The sequence below is a fragment of the Pyrgilauda ruficollis genome, unplaced genomic scaffold (genome assembly GCF_017590135.1).
Source record: "Pyrgilauda ruficollis isolate IOZ18807 unplaced genomic scaffold, ASM1759013v1 scaffold7, whole genome shotgun sequence".
In the NCBI taxonomy this organism is placed as follows: domain Eukaryota; kingdom Metazoa; phylum Chordata; class Aves; order Passeriformes; family Passeridae; genus Pyrgilauda; species Pyrgilauda ruficollis.
The window spans coordinates 5738601-5762849 of NW_024528821.1; the positions used below are offsets into that span (position 1 = coordinate 5738601).

General features: G+C 47.9%; 1 protein-coding gene across 1 annotated transcript in view; it reads left to right on the forward strand.

The window, feature by feature from the left end:
• Positions 1 to 24249, forward strand: part of GPC3 (glypican 3) — a 139853-nt gene that overhangs the window by 90040 nt on the left and 25564 nt on the right. The window contains exons 6-7 of the mRNA XM_041485212.1: positions 8245 to 8365; positions 24091 to 24244. Of these exons, the coding sequence (XP_041341146.1) occupies positions 8245 to 8365; positions 24091 to 24244 (275 nt within the window). The remainder of the gene's footprint in view (positions 1 to 8244; positions 8366 to 24090; positions 24245 to 24249) is intronic.

Here is a 24249-nt window from a genome sequence, read left to right on the forward strand (position 1 = left end):
TGGTGGGATGGTTCCTGTGGCATGGAAGGGCACAGAGGACAAGCAGGGGAGGCAGGGATGGGGTGTGTGGTCAGTGACCAGCTGGAGTGCCCGGAGTTCCACCTGGGGATGGATGAGGAACTGACCAAGGGCTTTGGGGTCAGGATTAAAGGGAGGGCAGGGATGGGTGGTGTTACAGTCTAGCTCTGCTTCAGACCACCCAACCTGGCACACTGGGTGGATGAAACCAGGAGACAGAATCATTATAGACAGACAGGAGCAGCCTCACCTTCACCAACCCTGGCCCTCCTGAGTGACTCCAACCCTGGTCTCTGTTGGAGGGACAGCACAGCAGGGCATAAGCAATCCCTGGGCTCCTGGATAAACTAGAAAGCTCCTGCTGAATCTGCTGGTCAGATGGAGACCAGGACAGAGTGGTGGTTGGGTGGATTCTGTGCTTCCATGTGTTTCCATGTCTGGTGCTGTGTGGAGAGTGGATAAAGCTGTTTGACCATTGTTGGGTCTGTAAGGTCAGTGTGAGCTTGTCCAGGATTTGATTGTGTTCTTGTAGGGATTGTGGCGATTTACCTCTGGCATTTCTAATGTAGTAGCTGAGTGTTCATTAAGTTAGAATAGAGCCCTACTGATTTATCCATTTCCAGACCTCCCTGTCATGACAAAATTTGTTAGTTGTTCTAAGTCCTTTTCCTATAACACGTTAAATCAAGCCTGGAATAGCAACTTCACAGCCCTTGCCAGTGCACCCAAGGAGTTGATAATACCAGCAATGTGTGTCCTGTTATTTGGTGCAAACAGTCCCTCCTGCACCCTGCAATCCTCCTCGTGTGGTTTTTCTGGTTTGATGCTTATTCTGCCCTGTTTACCCCAGTGCTTTGTTACCCACAGGCAATGAGAGTTTCTCTCCTCCCCATGGACTGGATGTGCTCAGCGTCTTTCCACTGCATCTCACTTCCCAATTTGAGCCTTGGGCCATCCTCTTTTTCCTCCTTGCTCTTAAGCCCCTCTCAGTTTGGGGCTCCAGTGTAAAGCAGCAGGCTGGAGTATTTGATCCTGCTTTTAATACCTTGTGGTTTTTTTTTAACTGAAACTTACTTTTTGATCCTTTGTGATCATTTGCTTCTCCATGTTGGACCATCTAATGGCACAAACTCATCCTCCTTCCCAAGGTTTGATCTGTGGGTTAATGGTTTGATTGCCATCCCTATTGTGGGTTTAGGGACATGGTGCCTCAAAATGACTGCCTGCAAACAGTGGTAACCACACAGGAAAGTTGGATTTCTCTGTAATGCAGAGCAGTGCCTTGTGTCTTTTACTGTGCTTTTGCATGGTTGAAGAACATAAGCCAAAGTGGGAAAAAAAAAATAAAAGGCAACACATTCCTGCTTTTCACACTTTTCAGAGTGTGTAAAAACACACTGTGCTTTTATGGGACACCACAAAGGTTCACAGCAAAAACCCACACTGCCTAAGTGAGGGTTTCTGGGATGCCCTTCCTTTCCTCTGTCTTCATGGCCCATCCTCTCACCAGACCTCCTGCAGGTGGTGTTAGGTGGTGAAATGTTGTCCTTCCTCTTATCCTTATCTCAATCCCAAGCAGGAAAAAAACAGAGGATGATTCTTATCACCAAGTCCTGACTGAGTAATTAGCTCATTTAAAGCCTTCAGCTTAAGTCAAGTAGGTGTTGAGATATCAAACTCACCTCAGTCTCTATGGGAGCTCAGTGGTGGAATCTGAAAGGTGATTCAAACTTTATATATAGTATCAGGGGTTTGCAGCATTTAATACTAAAAGCCTATTAAATGTAGATTCTCAGAGTTTAGTAAGCTGCTTACATGAGTATATTCTTTTGAAGCTGTTCTGAATAGATTGACAGCAACATCTGCCCTCTGCAAAACTTGCAAGCACATTAAGGCTTACTGTTAGATACTGCCATTTCCAAATTTCTCAAGACAAACGTGTACATTAATCCAAATCACCAGCATAACTCTTGTTTTCTTTGTACCAATTCTAAATTAATATATTTTTAGCACCTTGCCAGATTCTCTTCTTCAAGCTAGAAGTCTCATGTTTCCCTGCTGTTGCCAACGTACTGTGGTTTGTTTTAATCATACAAATCATAAACAATGAAAGCACAATTGGAAGCAAGACAGAAAAATGAGATTCTGTAATTGGAACAAAGGAAATTCCATGCCAGCAATAACCCTTTAGTTCATGAAGGGTTTGGTTATTTCTGGCAGTGCTGCAAAATATCTGATCCAATGGAATCCCCAAAGAGGGGGCTGTATAACTTTTCAAGCCCATAAAACACAGCTTTGTAGCAAGTATGAGCTATAATGAAAGGATAGTAGGCAAATTCAGTGGGTTATTGAGTGGCCGTGATAATTTCCAGAGTATCTCAGAAAATAAGATAATGAATCTTCCTCTATCCTGCTGCTTGGTCTCAGGTTTAGCCAATTTTTCCATAATCTATTTGTCTGGAACTGAAATAAGAATAGAGGGAGACTTCAGGCTATCAACTCCCATTGTTTTGTTATGAATATTCCAGTTTTTGCTGCTCCTTCTGAAGTCCCATCTCCCTGAGACCTCAGGTTCATGACCAAGGCATCACCTGCAGCACTCTCACTGGCTGTGAGCTTTGTGGGGCAGCTGGGAAGAAGCAGCTCTTCTCTTGGCAGGGAACTGACACAGCAGGATCTGAGGGGGCTCTCAGAGGCTTCCAGGTGCTGGTATTTGGGAATCCAGCAGAAAATGGTTCCTTTTTAGTTAGGTGAGAACACTCCCCACTGAGAGCCTTGGATCCTCCTGGCTGCTTTTGAAGCAGCTTGTTTGGAGCTGCTGGTGGTGTAAATTGACTGCGGCATCACGAGCTCTGCAGCGACTGCAAGGACTCTCTGCAGGCGAGCAGACAAAGCCAGGAAGGCACCTGAGAGCCTCACACCCCACCTCTCCACTGCTTCTTGCACTCCCACGACACAGATGCCTGCCTGTGGCCGTGGGATAGTGGGGACACACACCCCATATGGGAGAGAAGAGCTGGGGTGGACCTGCACCCCACACCAGCCATGTCTGGGATGGCGTGGGACTGACCAGATGTCTCTGGACCATCTGTCTTCAGAGAGGAAACTGTCAGGGAAAGAATTGTCACCTCTTCTTGGAGGCCTGTGGGCACATCCAAGAGTTCCACCCTGACTGCAGGGCAGGATGAGTGGGTTGGAAACAGCTTTTCAAGTCTTTTGGCCCCCACTGCTGATGTGGTCTCACTAAACCAGAAATTAGCAGGGTCAGAGAGTAAAATGTTCAGTGGCTTTACCCCTATACCCACCTTTACTGACCCATGAAAAAAACAGTTGGAGGTAAGGGCTGGGTTCATGTAAGGAGGGGGGGGTGGCAGAACTTTTCTTGCCTTTCTCCCCTTTTTCATTTCTTTTGCCTCCTATGTGGTGAGGACTCAATGTCACCAGTCCACATGATCTGTAGTAAGTCACATCTTGAAATGCAGAGCAGCTTTGGGGGTCTGGGGGAATGTTGCTCTCTCAGACTCAGTTACTGACTCTTGTGCAATAAAACCTCTGTGTTGTGTTGTGTCTGTGTGTGTTTGTCCCCCACCCACTCTCTCTGACAGGCATAATTCAGTGAACACAGATAGTAGAGGGAGAGCCTGTGAGGGATACTGTGCTATTTAAACTGGAGATACATTTGAATAAACAATTTGCAACTGGAAGGCAGGCATAAATTAATTGTTATTTGAATGACATACTTACTTTCCTTTTTCTAAAAGGTGTAATTCTTTATGTTTGACTTTCAGGATTACTTTCTCTAAATCACACAGACATTGCAGTAACTCACCTCAAAGCTAGCAGGGCTGAGTAGGATGAACACACATCTTACACTCATTGCCATGTGTTTAAATAACATTTGTCATCTTGTCTTCTCTGCTCTGAAATGAAAGCTTGGAATGAGCTGCATTTGGGCTGGAAAAACCAAACATTCACAGGAGACATTTGTGGATGGTGGAGAGGAAAGGAGAGGAAAATCCCTCAACTTGACAGCATGCTTGGGCATTTATGTCTGGGGGATGAGGAGAAGCAGGAAGGGTCTGCAGTTGTACTCTCCCCACAGAAACCTTCAGATTATTGGTGTTTTTGTAAGGTGGTTGTCTTTAAAGTAATTTTTAATGAGGGCTCCTTATCAGCACATTTAACAATGTGACATTTGTGTTTGGAAAATACCACATCCCCAGCAAGAGCCCATACCCAGGGAGCCCAGGCAAGGAGATGCTGCTGACTGACGTTGAGACACGTCAAAGAGAAAAGTATTTTGGGCTTTGCTTATGAAGTGTGAGCCAGACCGTGCTCATGTTGCAGCTCTGATACCCCTCCGGCACAGAGACCCCCAGGGACTGGGGTGGGGGTCTTTATCCTCTGTGCCTGTTTGCTGTTCCACGCTGGCATCAGTCACCGTGGCAGAGGGACGAGATGGGTTCATGAAGTGGCACAAGTGTCCTGCAGAAGGGGCTGTTTTATCGGCACAAGCCGGACACAGCTCGAGATGGCTCAGAGGTTTCTCTTTTTTGCACTGACTGGAGAACATGGGAGGAAGGTGGTGCTTTGGCTTTTTAGCCTGTGAGCCCACCAACCCTTCAGCTTGGGGGGGGGGTGCAGAGGAGCCTGCAAGGGGGCTGTCCTGGGACCCCCAGCTTGTTGGGGTCTGCAGAGGCATCCCTCTGCCGTATTAAGGCCAGGCTGCTTGGCCCCGGCTGCAGGGAGGGGTGCCAGCTGCCTTTTCCAGCTTCTCTGGCATTTCAGGAATGCAGGTCGCTCACTGAAGCTGCATTTCAAAGCTTTTAACCCTTTGGTTGGCTGCATCCCACTGAATGTGGCCGCTCCAGGCTGGTGCTGGGGCAGAGAGTGGCACAGCCCCCCTTGTACCTGGGCACACCAGGAGGTCTCAGCTTGGAGGAAGCGTCCCCCAAAGCAGCCAAGTCACACAGGACCATGTCTCTGCCTGGTGGGATGTTGCAGGTCCCCATGCATCTCCTTTTTTGCAGTTTATGCTCAAAAATGTGCAGCTTTGGGCCCATTTCCTTGCTGCTTCAAATGAACTTGTGTCATGGTGCAAATGGTTCATTTTGGGTCAGGTACATGCCCTTGTATCTGGCCACGTGGGAAGCACCAGGAGGTGACACTGCATTTCTCCAACAGCACTGTTTTAGGGGGAAATCCCTCTGCTAATGCTTTCAGGTTTGCTTCCTTCTCTAGTAACCTTTTTCCCCTGAGAAGGCTGATCTGAGGTCCTCACAACCCCAGCAGAACCTTCTGGAGAACACTTTCAGTCTCTGGAAATGGAGTTATAGTATAGTATCGCTGTAGTACTGTGTTCCTGCCTCCTGTACTACATTGTGTAGGCTACAGAAATCCTCTCTGGCAGCTGTTGCGTGGATTTCAGAAGGGATTTCGCCCACTCAAACCCAAGCTATTGTGTTTGTTTGTATAAAGCTGTTTAGGAGAGAGATTGTATTAATTTAGTGATGCACCAAGTGGGCTTGGTTCTGCTCTTGCTAAAACCTGTGGGAGTTTCCTGATTAAATCTCTGAAACCACAGGAGACCTTTCAGCAATGTACTTCTGAGTTCCACCAGTGTTTTGAATTAAATTTACAGTGACACAAAAGACAGGAATTTCTTCATCATCTTTAAACTCACGCGTGCTGTGGATGTTTATGTCCAGTCTCCAGATGTGTTTGCCAGGTCGGCGCGGTGGCATTAAGCGGCTGTGTGACAAATAAGCAGCAGGATGAATGGCTCAGTGCTCCATCCCTCTGTAAAAAGTTGAGCCCAGTGTCAGCAGCGCCAGGCAGGTCTGTGCCTGCGGCAGCAGCCACGAGATGGTGCTCGGGGCATGCCAGGAGCCATGGGCAGCTGCAGCCTGGCCCCAGCCTGGCCCCCTTGTCCCCATCACTCAACCTGCACCGACCCTCCAACTGCACCTGTCAGGGCTTTTCTGACCTGGGAGCCATTGTTTCTCAGGTATAGCCGCGTTTTGTGCTTCCCAGGATAAGGTAGCTATTAAAAAAAAGGCATTTTGCAAAAGGCTGAGTCCCAACAGGAGGCCCCCGGGGTGTTGGGGTGCAGAGCTGGAGCTGTGCTGGTGCTGAAGTGCAGGGGTGGGATGGCTGTGCAGGCAGCTGGGGCTTGGGAGAGCCAAGCTGATGAGTCTGTGATGCCTCTACCTGGAAAAACTGCTTATGCCTGGAAAAGGAATATACACAGGCATGTGTTCCTGTGCTGTAGGCATAAACACAAACACCTCCTTTCTCCTGTCCTTGTTCCTGTGTCATCTCTTCAGTGCAGCATCGTGCAGGGTTGCCAGCCGTTAATGGAGATGCATGTGGGGAATGTCTAGTGTTGGGGACCCAGCTGGAGGTGCAGAGAGCTCCTGGACATGGAACTCCTGCTCTGAGATAGCCTTGGAGTGGAAATCTGCCTCAGTTCTGTAATTAAACTGTGTATTTCAGGTCAGGGCAGATTGCTACTGCACCAGTATAGATCTGGGGTTGCTTTTGCATCCCCATGTGTCTGAGTAGATCTCATCCTCTAGTTTAGAGTTTAAGCAGAGTTTAATCCAAGCCCCTGAGTATTCCCAAGCCCCTCAGTGTGCCCTGATAGCTCTTGTGGCCAAATGTCCACATGCCTCTTGCTTTCCATCCTAGCAAAGCATCCTCCCTGAGCTGGCCCCACCATCCCTCCTGTCTCCCTCCCCTTCTCTAAAAGCCTGCTGAAGTCCCACTTTCTCCCCAAAACCCACGTGAAGTGGGCTGTGATTGCCTGGGCTTGCCTGGCAGCGTGAGGATGGAAGATTGGCGGGGAGCTGACAGACAGGGAGCCAGCCACTAGGACTGGTGCTGGGAGCTGGGTAAAAACATGATGTGTAGGAGATGAATGCGGGAAGGAAAATTCATGGTGTTTACCCATGGCACTGGAAAAACAGATGTACAGCAAAGCAGAGTGCTGCTGGTGTTATCTCGGTGATCTCACTTTCGGAGGCTGTGCCTGGGTTTGGTAGTGCCTGTTCTGGCTGCCAGTTCTGGGAGATGAGGACTTGTGTGGTGCTTGCAGAGCAGCACAGCCCATCACTGGGGCTGTGATGAATGGCAGCAGCCAGAGCTCAGAAGGTGCTGGTGTGCTCTGTGCTGCTGCTGTGGCTGCCAGCAGGCAGTGGGGGCAGCCCATGGCTCTGGCCCGAACCCGAGTTTGAGTTTGGTGCTTGTCTTGTGCTGGAGCATCATCACCTGTTCCACAGGTCCTGAGTGTAGGGACATGTTCTTCGGAAGACATGCGTGCAGCAGTTCTGTCCCTCTTCCCCTCCCTTTAATCACTCTGGTAAACTTTGTCATTCCATAAATCTTGCAGCAAGTGAATGCATATTTCTTTCCTAAGTGCTGATGAAAAAGCTGAGTGCAGCTTGGCTGCCCTCCTCTGCAGAGCTGCCCTGGCAGTTTAATCTAGTCTGTGGGGGCTTTGCTGACTCTCATGGTACCTGTGTAAATCAGGATACCCTGTGGTGCAGAGCCCAGCACTGTACCAAAGTCAAGGTACGTTCTGTCTGAGCAGTTACTTTGATCCCTAAGGCTGCATCTCATCAAAGACTGAAATCAGGATTGTTTGACAACACCTATTTTCCATTAGCAATGTTGACAGCATTAATTATATTCTGATGCTTTAATTCTTTATTACTGAAATCACACATCAGTGATAGTCATTATTTTGCAAGGGGGTTGATGTTATGCTAATCAGCTTGCAGTTAACTGGGTCATCCCACTCATTTTTTTGGCTGTGGGCACAACACTACTGCTCTTGTACTGGAGTCTCTGTGGTCTGCCAAGATTTATTTTAAACAAACATGAGCAAGCCAGAATTTCTGAGCCAGCTTTTTTAGGACTCTTGGGTGCAAGTTATGTGAAAATATTTATCTCTATTGTATACTGTTTAACATCTTCCTTGGTTACTAATGGACTGGAAAGGACTTCATTGTCCTCAAGTGATACAACTACATCATCTTGCAAAGTCAGAGCAAAAATGTTTATGGGAATCTTCTGTCCTTTCTTTGTCATTGTTAACTGTCTTGTGCTCTCTGTTTTGGAAAGGGCTGGTGCCTGTCTTGGGATTTCTGAGTTTGTACTGAACTTTAAAGATCTCCTCTCTATTAGCCCATCACATCTTGGTCTTCTGTGTTCTCATTCCTGCAGGTACAGTCCCCAGATCACAAGGAATGGAGCAAAAGCCCAGGCTGGCAACCATGAGGTGAAGGTGAAAGGTCCAGAGCCGGTGATCAGCCAGATCATTGACAAGCTGAAACACATCAACCAGGTTTGTTGGAGGCATGCCAGCAGGGATGGCTCAGTGGGCGGTTTCCAAATCGGGTCGGCCTCCCCCTCACTCTCCCTGGGCCCAAGCAGACATCCTGGGTGTCTCCATCTGCAGCAGCCCTGGCAGCCCTGTGTGCACAGCCAGTGCCACCCCAGCCCTGCACAGCACCAGGCCCACAGGGCACACGTGGCAGGTCCTGCTGGATGCCTGCTGGTGTGGTTCTGCGTGCTGCAGCCTCGGGACTCAGCCTGTGCCTGGGTCGTGTGTGGATGCATGGCTGCAGTACAAGAATGCTTCTGCTGGGCATCTGTGCCTTAGCAGTGGAAGTCCAGGCCAGATGGAGCTGATGAGGTGCCCTTGAGCAGGATGTGCTGGCTGGGGCTCATGTGGCACGTACCTGATGTCCCCTCTGGTTGGAGGAGTTCCTTATGGCATTGCTCATGGCTGGCAAGAAGGATCACTTTTTTCTTTGCTGTATCTCCCTGGGCATTCTCTCCCAGTCAGCAATGGGGCAAGTTACTGTTGAGTGGGGAAATGTCAGAGCTGGATGAGATCCTTTCTGCTGGGGAGGAAGCTTCCTTCCCACTGCCTCAGACCTGGCATCCTTCCTGGGACAGGCAGTGTCTTGTCTCTCCCCATTATGCCACGCCAGGTTAGGCCTGTGAACAAGCCCTGGTGCTGCCAGGGGATTAGGTGGCAACTCTGCAGGTTGTTCAGCTTGTGTCTGAGCCTCCCCAGCACTGCCTTGGGCCAGCAGGGCTGGGGTCTGGCTCTGGACTCTGCTCTGCCCTGTGTGTCACTGAGTGCGGATGTCACAGGAACTCGTAGGGGTGTTTTTCATAGGCAGATAGGCTGGGCTTGCTGCTTTTCCAGGACACACTCTGGGACCTCACAGGGCAAATCCTTGGGTGCTAACACTGCTAACACAGCTGAGCTGCCCCATCTCTCCTGAGAGAGCTCTTCCCAGAGGGGTCCTTGCCCATGGTCACCGTGGCACGAAGCTCTGGGCAGCAGTGGGTCCCTGGGGTTAAGCCCAGCTTTTCTTCCCAGCCGGGTGGGCTGTGAGGGCGGCTCTCTTTGGAGCTGCTGGCTTAGCAACTTTTCTGCTAACCTCTGCTTTCCTGCTCTGAGACTGCCAGGGACTGTTTTCACAGCCATTCCCGTTTAACCCTGTGCCCTTCAAGGCAGGCATGCCTCATTAGGTGCTGTCTGGGAGCAGGATGCAGAGAGGGATTCAGGGTCCCCAGGAGCACCCCACAAAGCAGGAGCTGCCATGGGCAGTGGTCCTACAGCCTGCTCTACCTTCCCACATGCTCCCAGTGCCATCTGCCAACAGCCCATAATTATTAGAAGGGGAAAAGCGGGGGGAATAGCGTAATCAGCTCCCTATTAAATGGGGTAGAGGGCAGGCTTCAACCTGCAGGTGATAATGATATTTTGCCATTCACAGTGAGAAAGTTGCAGTGAACAAAACACGGTTATTATGTACTTGAAACTGCTGACATAAAGTGGTTGTGAAATGCTGGCTGCCAGACTGGGTCAAGTTAGGTCTTTGCTGAACAGCTTGGGCTTCTGAGGAGTGGAGGTCTGTGGAGTGGGAGACCCTGGGTAAACAGTGCTGTGCTCAGCTCAGCTGTTTGCAGCAGCAGAGTGTCTCTGTCAGCTGCTGCTCAGAGAAGAATTGTGGTGAGGGGGTGAGTATGGTCAGCTCAGTCACAATCTCTTACAGTGCTTCCCCCCACCAGCTTGCAGTATCAGGCTGGAATGTGTTAAGGGGGGCAAGTAAGCTGTTTTGGTTTGAACTGCATAAATGTGTAAGAGCCTGAAAAACGTCAAACCCTCTTGTAAAGCTGTGTTTGAGAAAGAGGAGGAACTGAGAATAAAATCAGGAGAAAATGGGAAGTGATTTGTGCAAATTAGTTATGAAGCTGGCCCAGAGAAGCTGTAGGTGCCCTGTTCCTGGAAGTGCTCATGGCCAGGATGGGGCTTGGAGGAAACTGGTCTAAGAAAGGTGTTCTTGCCCATGGCAGGGGATTGGAACTACTTGATCTATTAGATCCCTTCCCACCCAAACCAATCTGTAATTCTATGATATGATTCTGTTCCTGTGGAGGGTCTGTAGTCAATGGTCAGTAGCTTATATAGCAGGAAAGCAACTGTGGAGGCTACTTAAATTTGGGATTTGGGGTGTCAGAGCTTACCATCACACTTATTTTCTTGGCTGAAGGAAGTTTTGAGCTCTCTTTCACATCTGGAATGCATCTTGATTGCCAAAGAGTATTAAATGTGGAAGGATCAGCAGCTCTGGATGAATTACAGTTCTGTCTCTCAGGTGTTGGCTTCAGATTTGGGAAACAGTGGGAACTCCTGAGCTGGAGAGGTTTGAAAATCTGCTTATCCACCAAGCTCAAGCCAACAGTGGCTTTTAAGGATTTTCAGACATCCAGGATCTTCTGGAGAAAAGACCATCTTTGTGGTGCTCAGCGCTGTAAACTGGATTCCCATGTGACTACCTTTAAATTATGAATCTTGTACAATGTTGTGGCTTCCTCCCAGTGTGTTGTGTTGGAAATACAGCCTGGACTTGGTGGGTGTGGGCAGACTCATGAACCATGCTGTTTGGTTCAATTTTCATAGAGATCCACAGCTTTTATTTTTACTTGGAGATTTTTTGCTAAATAACTGTAATTTGCTGATGACTTCACCTTTATTCCAGGATGCTCGTGCTGCTGGAAGTGTCTGTTCTTTAGTGTTGTGTGTATAAATTGTGCTTGCTCTTTAGTTCGTGTCCTCTCAAACCTAATTTGGGTAAATGTACATGCATTCTCATGAGAAATTCTCATGAAACGTTTGCAGTTTGAAATGAAAATGAGGTTTGTACATTAGAATTAAACCCATGGGGATTGAAAGAAGTAGAGTAAACCTAACCCAGAGAAAAGGGGAAGGGAAAGTGCCCCAGACTGTATTTTTTTGCTTTGAGCACCTTTGAGCTCAAAAATAAATAAATAAATAAGTGAATTAAACACAGTGCCTGAGCTGTGTGCTGTCTCAAGGCAGCCCTTTCTGGATGAGTCCCCCTCAGTGCTGCCTATTCGTCACATCAGACCATTTTTGTTTCACCCAAATGTGTGATTCTGGCTGATGCTATTTTTTGTGCATTGGTGGGTGAGATGCTTTATTATTGCCATATTGGAATTTTTTTCCCCCCAGTTCTGTTAGATGTCTACCGAGTTTTGATTTGAGTTATTTTTGTTGTGTGCCCAGAGGCATGAACAGCCCATCCATAAATATTAGCATTGTTATCTCAGCTGGGAGGCTAAGGGTCACCTTCAGGAAAACGAGTTGGAATTGGTTCCTAACTTTTATTTCCCAGAGTGGATGGGGTCTGCTTCTAGCTAGAAGGGTTTCACTCATCCCTTGAGTGAAACTATATAGAAACTGAAAGGTTATTCAGTGTCAGCACAGGGTCTGGCTCAGGTTTTTTGTAGCTTGGTGACATCCCCCGGCAGAAAGCTGTGTGCAGCGTGAGCCATTTCCTTTGGTCACTCCGTTTTCCTCCAGCCACAGGGACGTTTGAGTGGCTGCCAGGTGGGGCTGAGCTGCAGGTTCTAACAGCCGTGCTGGAGGTGGGAGCTGGGGTGCCACATGTCCCACGTCCTGGCAGCCCTGCCACGCTGGTGACCTCGTGTTGGGCACCCTCCTCCACTGAGACAGGAGCTGGGTGATGCTGGTGTAAGGATGCAGCAGGCATCTGTGGTACCACATTGGCTGATGTGACACTCCTGGTCCTCCCTCCTGTCCCTGCCTGTCCTGAAGTGACTTTTATGTCCTTTGCAGTGCCTGTGGGGCTCTGACACCATTGCAGCAGATGCTTTACTTCATCCTTAATGCCATTACCTCTTTAAGCTTGTGCCCAGTTGCAATCTCTTTTTTATGCTTAGGTAAATCCTGGTGTTTATCATAGTACTGTCTCAAGGAGGAAGAGCACAATTTTTTAAGAAAAGGTGGGGAAAAACACCACAAAAATTAATAGTAAAATCCATAAAAGGAAATTTAGCTGGGGAAGATGTGTCTTTACAGAATTGAATGGCCTGGAAACATATTGTACATTTCCAGACACTCGAGTTAAGGGCTCATTTAGAATATTTCAGATATACTGGAGTTTGACAGTTCTTTGGTTTCCACATCAAACAATCTGTAATTTATTGCCCCATATAGGGACTGTGTTTTTATCATATTGCATATTTTCTAGCCAGAAATCTAACTACCATATAAGCTCTTGAAAAAATAAACCCTTTGGGGATGGGAATCCAGGCAATATGCTTTCACAGACCCTGAGAAACTCCCTTTGATTTATTTCCTTGCAAATAAGGGGAAGACACAGTTTCTTGGAGTATTACAGCTGTTCCCCCAAGCAGGGTCTCGCTGCCTTTCTTCATGTGCTCGGTGTAAAGACCCAGTCCTGAGTGAGCCCCATGTGGAAGAGCCTCACGTTGCTCCTGGAGGGGTTTGCAGGAGGATGAGAACAAAATTTAGAAGTTTTACGAGGCAGTAAAACACACAGCTATACTTGGAAGGGGAAAGGAAAAAAAAAAAAAAAGCCTGGAGGCCCAGAGGTGTGAATGACCGAAGACAAAATAGACCTGAAGTTCACAAAAAAAGCACGTCCTGGCATTTCCAGGGCCGTGTTTGAAGCTGGTTTGATCAACCAATATGTCCCATATTTGTTTGGAGGTTTAATGGGCTGTTTCCCGGCGGCCTGGCTGCTGGGAGAGGGCATGGTGGAGGTCACCCAGAAGTTAATTTGGAAAGAGGCCAAAAGGCCACAACTTGATTGAATCAAATGTAAACAAAATAGGCCTGGGAACGGTGTGATGCCCTTGTGCCTGGGTCCCCTGCAACCTCTGTGCTCAAAATACAGAGTGGTGGAGCACTGGGACCAGCGAGGAGGGTCTGACCCCACCATGGGGAGACAAGCTCAGGGTGGCAGAGGGACCCAGACCCTGCTCAGGGCACACAGGGAAATACAAAGTTTATTATGGGAGAGCCTTGGGAGCTAGGCACTTTGCAGGAATATATCTCCTCTTCAGAAAAATCCATTACTTTTGATGGATTTGGTGAGTTTCCCTGTGCCTGCTAGGCTCTCTGAGGTTTATTATTCCCACTGTATGTTAATTCCCCGATCAGATGAAGCTGCATAATAATTAGAAAATGTGCAAACTGCCAGATTGTTAAATAATGCAAGGCACAACACTAATCACTTGAAAATACAATATTTAAATTGCACCAAAGCAAGTCACTTTTGACTCATTTTCCACCTTTAATAAGTTAGCAGTACAGTGTCTGAAGTGCTGTATATATGCAATATAATCTATCAAGTCCTCAGAAGAAATGTTAATAAATACAAAAGTTACTTGGACACGCCTTTTGTTCATCATTATTAAACAGTTTGTAACAATTAAAATATTAAAACCACATGTTGTTGAAAAGCAACCAGACATTGCAATTATTTCTTACTAAGGCTATTAAATAAAATCACAGAAGATTTTTAGTTTAATAATAAATGCATTTTAGAATGGATCAGTTAATTCTTCTTTAGTACACAAAATAATTTATAGCTCCACCAAGTCTAGGCCTGGTATTTAAGTACTAATTCCATTGTCCTTTTAGCTGTGCCTTGGCTCCCATTAATGCTGGGTAAATGCTCTTCCACTCTGTGGTATGGGAGTGGTACTGACAGGATTTTGCCAGGGCAGTTAAATCAGGGGAAGTGTGACCCTTGGTAATGAGAATGTAGTTAAATCTGAAGGAATCTGACTGTCAGGTGACTTTTCAAACCAAACCCCTTCTTTCCCTCTTCAGGAGGAGCCAACACCTGCCTGGACCCTCTGGCAAACCTCCAGGTGTATCGGGATTGTTGAGGGAATGCTCTACCCACAGGTCCCCCACACTGAGTCTTTGTGAACAGCCAGAGGTTGTTTGTACCTGGTGTTTGATGTCTGTTTTCAAACAGAAGTGTATCCTGGAGTGGTCTTATATATGTGAAGGGTTTCAACTTTGTGGCTTCAGCTCCAGCAGGGAGACAGGTGCTTCAGGTGTGTCCTGCAGGGACCATCCTCCAACAATGCTCTGGAAATCAGCTGTGGAAAAAAACCAGACCCACACCTCTAAGGGAGATTAATTTGCTTTTGTGTCCAGAACATGCAGCTGATGCCCAGTAGTGCCTTAAAACAAACACCAGATATCCTGTACCAGAGCTGAAGTTTATCCTGTTGTGGAGGAAACAAACCTGAAGGAATCCTTGAACAGCAAACCCCGGTGCAAGTGGAGCTATTGATAGCAGATTAACAGTTAATTACAGTTATTCTGGGCCTGGTTAATTGTATCAAGTGTCACCCTGTGCTGTGACTCAGGCTGTAATTTAATCAGTGGATGTCTGAGGTAGGTGTCCTCCCTGATGGGCCCAGTAACAAAGGACACAGCTCTCTGGTGCTGGTGGGATGTTAGGTGCTTTTCTCATGTTTTCTCCAAAATTTGACTTAACATCAAGGTTTTTAAAATGTGGTCCAGACTGAGAGGGGACTGGGATTCAAAGAGCTTAATTGTTCAGAAGGTAACTTGTGGTCTTCTTGGCTGCAGAAGAAATCCAATTGCTTTTGTTCCCGAGAAAAAGCCTTGATAACAATAATGTTACTTTTGATTTGGTGTAGGACTGCTTAGTGATGATGTTCTCAGGGGCAGGAGGAAAAGGCAGCACTGTCAGACCTGCTATGGGCACAGAGGGTCAGCTCTGACGGGAATTTCCCTCTCCAGCCCTGGGCTGTGCTGTGGGAATGTGGTGCCCAGCTGTGGCACGGTGTACAGGCAGTGTGGCACAAATGCCTGCGAGGTTCCCACTCCACCCTGAGCTGCTTCATGTGCTGGGCAGGTTGAAGCTGGGAATTTCCCCAGTGCAGTTCTGCCACTTCACCCCAGCCCTGTGTCTGCAGGGGGAACAAGGCACAAATGTGACAGATGTTTCCCCTGGCTGGCAAACCCCATTCCCAGCCAGTGAGACCCTTTGGACCTGACTGCATTGGGGCAGCTGTAAATACCCCTCATGGCTCAGGAACACTCTTGGTTAATGCTGTTGCTCATTTAACTTCTTAGCTTGGTTTTGACCTGTAACTGGCTGCAGAGACTGGGTTGTATTTTCATGCTCGTGCTGCCAGACCCCACGATGAGAGATGGCCCTTGCAGCACTTCAGACTGTGAGCAAAGAGAGAAGTTTGGGTTGCAGCAAGGTTTGCTGTTGCCTGTGGCTTCTCTTGGCTGTATTGCCAGGAGTGATATTTAAGAGAAGGAAATGTGCTTGGTTGGGGACATGTGTAAGGAGATGCTGCTGATGCAGCAGGGTCAGCGAGGAAGTGGGAGGCAGCTGGCAGCAGGTGGATGTTTGAGCCATCAACAAACACCCTGATGGGCAGGAAGTTACCTTTTATTTTTGGCAGGACCCCTGGAATGCCTCCTGCCTATGGGTGGGAAAGGAGTTTGCTGACCTTTTCCTGCAGCACATAATCTAAAAGCTGAGGGTGAGACTCATAGAGGTGCACTTCAGGGCTTCCTTTGTGAGTGTTGTGTCTCACTGAGGGAGGGTATAAAGTCACCAGCTTTGAACTTAATTTAAGCCCTGAGTTGCTTCAGCTGTTCAGTTGGTGTCTGTGCATCTGTGTGTGGGAGAGCCACGCCAGGCAGGGCTCCTCCTGCCTGCAGCTCCAGAGGCCTGAGCCTTGCTCTTGGCTACACTCAGCATCAGTAGGAGTTGCACCCCAGTGTCTCAGCAGTGCCCGTGCTGGAGCCTGGATGGATGTTTCCTTATCCTGTTGGTAGACCCATCCTAGGTGCCAATATTGACACTGGATAAGTTGAGTCCCTGGAGTGTTTTTTTGGTTTTTGCAAGCAGCATCCATGCTCTGAACACAGAGGAGAGCTGAGACCTCACCCAGGAGCCAGTGCAGCCACCAGGTGTTAGAGACCAGCTGCTTGATCCTGCCTAGCTAACAGGTTTGGGGGTGTTTGCCATGGAATCCTCCCTCTGCCTGATTTAAGTCTCTGCTGAAATCAACAGCTTGATAATTAACCCCACGTTGGGGCTGTCCTGTCTGATGGGAGATAACTGGCTTATAAGGCAGCTGTTCAGTTCCCTGTGAAGCTCTGTGGACATCTATCAGAACTGCTTGTAGTTGCTTTTTGGGCTTCCAAAGCCTTGAAGGGAAGTGAATGCAAAAGTGAAGCTTGGAAAGAGGAGCCCCCAGGAGGGCAGGATGCAGCCAGGGTGACTCAAGCTGGTGTTCTGGCAGAAACCTCTGTGCAACCCAACCCTGTGCACAAAAATACACGATTTGAGGAGTGCCTCTCCACTGGGAGCTTTTGGGGGAAAAGGAGAGCGGCTGGGACAGGGGTTTGTGTTGCAGAAGGAGAAGAGGAATAAAAAAACCCCTTCCAGCCCAGCTCTCAGTTGCTGGTTCCCAGCTGGTGCCAAGGATGAGATGTTTGTCTCGCAGGCAGCCCTGCGGATGTCGCCGACAGTCGCCACGTGTGCCGGGGCCTGAGCCAGGAGGAAATCTCCCAGCTGCTCCAACAGGCTGGGCTGGGCAGGAGGAGGCTGTGGGGACCCCTGGCTGCTGCACCCCCTGCCTGGGTCACCTGTAGAGACCCCGATCCCCTCTGCAGAGCCATGGGGCTGTTACAGCAAAAGGCTGGAGGTGGTGTGAGGCCTGCACGTCCTTCTAGGTGCTCTTGCATCCAGGGCACCTTCCATCCGGGCCGTCCCTGCTCAGATGTCTGAAGGAGGTGGTTGATGGTTCCACCTCTGCCTATTTCGTCTTGTTTCTTGTGCTCCTGCTTTGCTTGTTGTCTCATGTTTCATCTTCTGGTGACGTGCACTTTGGGCCTTCCTGAGTGGTGTTTGGATAGAAGAGCGGGGTTCTGCTCCAACAAAACTAAACAAAATATGGAAAATATGGATAATAGCAGTGATGGGTCCTGGCCCACGTAAGCTCCCACACCCCTCCTTCACTCAGCTGCCAACGCCCTGAGGGGTGGCTGCTTGAGAGGCAGAGAAATTGCTCATTTCTAGTGACGCAGTGTGGGAAGGGATGCTGAAGGGCCAGCGATAGTTAAGGCTTGGAAAGGCAAAACAGGAGAAGGGGCTGTACTAGCCCAAAGAGGAAAGCAGTATTTTTCCAGCACTGGCATCGATGTAGGGCTCAGGGGATGAGGCAGAAGCAGACAGGGACTGCCCAGGACCCCATCAGGCTGGGCTGGACCCCTCTGCCCTGCTCAGCACCCACACTGTCCTGTTCCTTCCTACAGCTGCACAAAAACAAGCTGTAAATAGCTGGGGTGGAAGGGGAAGGAACTGGATAAGGTGAATGAGTTGATGGTAAAGCCTCAGTAATCTCTTTTTCACATGTGCCCGGTGATGAATGAGCATTTGTTCAGGCCAGGGAAGTGACACCTCCCCTGCCTGGGGGACTGCAGACAGGAGCTGGTCCCTGTGCCTGCCATGGTGCCAGCCAGGGCTTAACCTCCACAGCAGCATCCAGTCCTGGGCATCAGCCTGCCCTCACCAAAACAGAGCAATCCATAATGCCTTGGAAGCCCTTCTGCTTCCAAAAGAGATTTACTGTCCAGTGCAGACTTGTGTTAATTACTGCCAGCACTTAGGAGTCTTTATCTGTCTTCCTTTACCCATAGGGATGTTGTCAGTTTGGATAGCTAATCTGGAATTAAGCTGATGATCCATAAAGTAGGGCCACCCTTTGGTCAATAATTCACTTCTGTCACCAGCTTCTTTGTGCTATCAGGAGAGTGACCAGGAAAACTGATTTACTGGCAGCCAAGAGCATCTCCTCTGGAGCCTGTGAAGACAGTAAAGTGGGTCCTGCTGTGCTGGTAGGGATTTTTCCCATTCCAGGTATTTTGGGTGCTAGAATTAAAGACTAAAACATTTTTATGGCTAAGGAGCCACAATATAAACTCAGAGCTATGGTTCACAACTTTAGTCAGCCACCACCATGGACTGGTGCAGAGCCACAAAGCAGGAGTGACTCAGGATCAGTGTGTGGGGAGGGAATTCCAGGGCCATCCCTTGCTCATGCTGCTCAGAGCAGGCAGGAGGTGCTGTCTGGGGCTTGTTCTGCTGAGTTCAGCTCCAGTAGCACAAACCCTGTGATGCCTCAAAGGAGGCACACAGGGAAATGCAGGACTGGCCTTTAGAGCAACTGAGAAAATGGCTATGTCCAACTCATCGTTTCTCCAAGCACTGAAAACTCCTTCTCCAAACTCTGCTTTCACTTTTTAAACTTTTGATTAGTGATCATTCTTTGTTCTGCTGAGCTTGAAGTAGGAGTTGAATGGGGAACAGGTTTCTTCTCTGCTGTGTCTGTGCTGCCAAGGTGCAGCCAACTGGAAGGATCATAAGGAAACCACAATTCAGATGTTCTCCTCCCAAAATGGGTTCTTCTGTCCATGGGCCAACACTGTGATCAGAAGAGCAGTGGTGCCTGCTGGTGTGCACAGCCTCATGTGTTCACTCTTGCTAGAGAGAAGTATGGATCCTGGTATTTACAGATATTTTTAAAGTTTTAAATATCCTTATTTTCAAACAGAGTTTCGTGCTTGGCGCCAGGGAACATTGAGTTTTTCTGTAATATGTGTTGCATTTTGCTGCTGCCCAGGAGGGGGAAGGCTCTCTGGAGCTTGGAAAGAAGAAGAATGATGCTGTTGATGTTGACTGAGTTTGTGCTGGTGCACACTCCTGTGCCACCAAGGCGCCTCTCCACAGAGTGGATAAACATAAGGGAGCTGGGAAATAGAAATGTGCTGTGGAGGGCACCAGCAATCTCATGAGGGTTGGTTAAATAATAAAGTATTTGCTAATAAAAGAAAATTTTTTCCATGCTATTTCCAGGGGTAATAAGCAGAGGAAGTGGAGAGAATAGATTCTGCTGTTGCATGCTTGTGCATGATCAGGCCACCAAATTCAAAACACATGAGTTTTGAAAAAGTCCACAACTTGAGCCTTATAAAATGGGTTCCTTTCCCTGATTCTTGCCTGTGATCAGATAATGACCTTCGTAAGCAAAACAACGCCAGCTGTATTTCATAATGGGAATATACTTCTGTACATTGTAATGAGCTGTTAACAGGGAACAGTATCGTGTGAAAATCTGCACGTTTCCCATGATGCTGCCTTGATTCAAAAGCCACACATAAATTACTTGGTATTGCAGATTTCAAGGTCAGGATTGGCCACATAAGATCTAGTTTTTCACCCCCAAAACCCAATGTTTTTAGCAGGCTGGAATTTAAAATAGAAAAAGCTGATCAGTTGGGAATCTCAGGAGTTGTGAGAAGTACCTTGGTACCTGTGTCAGGTACTTGAAAGTGTGTGGCTGGAGTGATGAAAGGGAAAATAACACCTTTGCTCCTCCAAAACTCCTCCTTACGAGGCTCCTGAAGGAAGGCATCCTGAGCTTTGCAAGCAGTCTTGAGCTGGTGAAATTCACTGAATTTTGGGAGGTTTCTAGCAGAGCCAGGAGCTGATTTTCACTGCTAGGATGAGTTCCCAGGGTTCCCCTCCTGACGCCAAGCAGCACACAGACACATGGCTGGGGCTCCAGAGTAATTTCTGCACTGAGGCACTTTTTCTGCTGGATGTGAATACTTGATTATTAAGCATATATTACAATTCTGAATATTATTTTAGCTGTAAGTTTAGTCTCCATCCTCTCCAGCTTTTTAGGTTTGATCATATTCCAGAGGCTTACTAAAAACATGCAAAGAATTTCAGCGAAACTCTGGAACACTTTTTGTTAAATTCTTTCAGTCATGCAAGCTAAATTAAATGACAGCTCTGTCCACCAAAAGATTACAAATATCAATCAGACTTCTCCCCTAAACTCATGAAGGAATTAAATGTTTTTCTAAAAGTCTTCTATTCCTCTTAATAATCTCTTTGGCTGTTCTCTTTACTTTACATATTTTTGAAGTGTGTTGAAAGGGATGATTTCTGCCCTAAAGGAGCACAGTGCTTGTAGCTTGCTGACGGTATTTAATCTGAATTTGTGGGCACAATTTTAGGTATTGCTCAAATTGATATTTGCAATACTGCGGGCTTATTTCCAAAAGGAGAAAACAGCTATTAAACTGCAGTCCAAGAAACATGATGCTGAGCTCTTTCCAGAGATGGGAGATTAATGATAAAAAAGTATGTTGCAGCTCCGACTGTTTATGTTAAAATTGGAAAAATAGGACCAGGTGGGCTCAGTGGGCTGGTGGGATGGGGAGCTCTGAGTAAAGTGGTTGTAAAGAATGAGGAGTTAAAAAGATTTCAGCATACAGTGGCCTGTCCAAGACAAGCTGAGTCATTACCCCGCGCCGCTGCATCTGTTTTTGTCTGGTCACTGTACAGTTATGAACAATTGTGTAAATCACGCTGGGATGCCCTGGGGAGCTTTCTTAGCAGGAAGGCTCGGCACACCGTTCCCATCTGCCTTGTGTTTGAAGCTGTTGGGAGACCAGGAGACAAGCCAAACAGCAAAGATGTACATGGAAAGCAGATGTGAGTGCCTGGTGTCCCTTGGAGTCCCTCCTGCCCACACCCTGGCACTGCCCACCCTACCCATCCAGAGGGTCTGGTTTGAAAGGGATGAGGTTGGAAATAAAACTGGTGGACACCTGATCCATTGGAACTCGTAGTGAGGAGCAGAGGGAGTTTGTGGCCATGGTGGTTGTGTGGATGGGGGAGGAAAGCCCTGCAGCCCCCTCAGAGGTGTGTGGATGTGTGTGCCTGGACTCCCACAAAAAGTGCTCCCCCTTACATCAGCTACATTACAGTGTATTTTTGCCATTATGGTTTAACAGAGAAGAGTAGATATGGCAGTAAACTCTTACAGCTGGGTGAGTGGTGATTGAGTTAAAGCTATCTCACTCTTACATACTACTTTAGTGATCACCAGGCTGTGTATTTTCCTGCCTCTTACCATGGGCTTTAAACCACAGGACATGAATAAACTGTAATGTTAGGGTACAGTCAGCTCTGCTTGCTATTTAAGGATGGGGAATCTATGTTCAGTACAGCAAATATAATTTCATAAAGCATGCAAACCATTAGGGAGGTTGTGGAGTGGTTGATGAATGGGACTAGGGCTGCTGCTCTGGATGAAGATGAGACATCCAACAGCATTCCTGTGTCTGGATGTACCACTGGAGTGGAGTGGGATTTCCACCCCATGCCTGGTCTCCTGCTAACTCTTCCAGTAGGTTTTGTGTCAAGGGCTCTATTTCTCCCACAGGCAGCAGCAAAGTTTAATTGATCTTCTCTGTAGTTATCAGCAGCTGGGGAGGGCGTGCCTGAGGATGGAGCTTTTCTCCTGGCAAAGGAAGGAGCAGTGTGGCAAAGGGATGTCACGTTCACTTGATCCCAAGTTGGGGCCCATGTGATGTTTCTCAGAAAGTTCCTGTTTTATTGTGGCTACAAAGGCATAGAAATTAAGCTGCTAATTTATGGCATGCCAAGGAAAGAAGTAGTACTACAAGAAATGCTCAGTTATTTTCATGTTTGAAAACACACAATTGAAAAATCCTGATTTTTTCCCTTGCCCCCCCCACTGAGCTTATTAAATCTGAAAATATCCCAAAGCTTAATTCTCTCTGCCAGAAAGTTCCTCTGCTCTTTGGGGTAAGTCATGAAAGTTGTGCTGCCTGGGCTGCACTGTGGGGTCCTGTCTGGCTTGTTCTGTTCCTGGGATGCAGAGGAGTGAGGATCTCACAGAGGGAGTGAGGATCCCACAGAGGAATGAGCATCCCACAGGGGAATGAGGATCCCACAGAAGGAGTGAGGATCCCACAGGGGAATGAGGATCCCACAGAGGAATGAGGATCCCACAGAGGAATGAGGATCCTGCTGCTGAACAGTCGTGGCCCCTTCCAGCAGGATGGGCTGTGGTTTTGGCAGTGGTGCACTGGGTTTGAACTGGTGTGGGTGCTAATCAGCTGCTGTGCATGGCAGACCCTCATTCCATCCCAGCTGAGGACTGCTGTTAGCTGGGGGCTGTGTTTGGAGGAGCAAAGTGCAAGTGATGGTGTAAAGGCTTGACTGGCTGGAATGTTTGGTGCCTGGGTGGGATCTTCCCTGTGCTAACCCCCAGCACTGCACTTGCCTTTTTGTTTGTTATTTTTTGGTGGTTGCACCATATTCTGGGAGAAGCTTGTAAACGTCTAAACAAAGTGAAATTCCTGAAAAGTGAACTTAACCAGCCTGAGCCAAAGCCTGTTGGAGGCCATGAAAGCACATCCCCTGAGTTTTGAGGAGATAAGCTGCATTTTGCTGCCTGCCATGGATGTGGGACTCAGCCAGCTGGTTCTCACACCAGGCAGACTTTGGCACATGCCATGGAGAGCTCTGCTGCAGCTGGAGAACCCAAAGGGGTCTCACATGGAGCCATTTGTTTTTCATTACGTTATGCTCCTCTAATATAAACACTGAGGTATGTGGACATTGCTGTGGACAGGGCGAGCCAGCTGCCAAAGGCATTCCTCCAAGGCTGTATAAACTTCAGGAGATAAATATTTTAGAAACTGTTTTCTAAGGCTAGCATAATAGTTTAAAAATATAACCTAGATTCCAGATATTAAAAAATGCCTTGCAAGGCATGCATATTGCTGCAAGAGATGGAACTAACCAAAGCCCTGAAGCATGTGGAAAGCTCCCATTTTGCAATATCTTCTCTGTTACTTTATCCTTCGTTTTTTTTTTTCTTAGCGCTGAGATTAAATTCAAGAAGCTTTTAACAGCAGAGTGGCAGTGATAGAAATTTTCAGCATATATTAACTAGCTGACTCACACTTTTTCAAAGGGGATCTGGGTTTATGATGGAGTAGCTGGCTGCTTTCAGCAACAGCAAAATCAGGAAAGTCAGCGAAGAGAGGAAGCTGATAGTTTATAATGTGTCTAATCCCTCTGTGTGCTGTGATGGGAGTGTGGGGAGCTCCCACCCATGTTTGGAAAGTGATCCTGACCCCGTGCTCAGGGGAGGCATTCAAGTCCTGTCTCAGGGATCTGCAAACTCTCACTGTTACTTAGGACCCAGCTTTAAAACATCCTTTAAAAGATGCTTTCATTGTGTCACTTGGCTACCCCAAAAACTTTCACTAGCATCCTCTGTGCTTCGAGAGTGAGAAATGAAATTTTTTTTTTGATATTTGTGGGATCCATACCAGCCTGAGAGATCTGCCATTTCCTTTCATGTGTTACATCTAAAATGGGAGAGAGAGTCCCTGAAAGCAGTGAGATTCCCTGAACAGAGGCTTCTCTTTGTACTGTTTTTTCCCCTGCCTGGCCTACCTTTGGACATGTGTTTTGTAGCTGACCCCAGAGCTTTGGTGACACTGGGGTCTTGCAGGGCTCATGTGATTCTGGCTGGGCAGAAGCCCAGAATGACTCAATGTGGTTTTGCCTCCTCCTTTTGTTTCTTGCACTGAAGTTTTTTGTGCAGCTTTGTCCATGAATGAGCTCGAGCTCTTGGAGCTTTGGCACAAGGAGTGTTGGGGTCTTGTCCCACTGTCCTGGCTCTGCTGAATCTTGTCCCCCCGTGTCACCCGCTCCCCCAGCGGGTGAGGATGAAGCAGCAGGAGGGTGGAGGGAAGCAGTGAGTGACTGTGCCCCTCTTGTCTTTCAGCTGCTCAGAGGGATGACTTTGCCCCGCCAAAAAGCTCCGGGAAAAGCCACAGAGGAGGAGGAGGAGAGTGGGGACTGCGACGATGAAGATGAGTGCGGCAGAGGCTCTGGGGACGGAGAGCTGCGAGTGAGGAACCAGCTCCGCTTCTTAGCAGGTGAT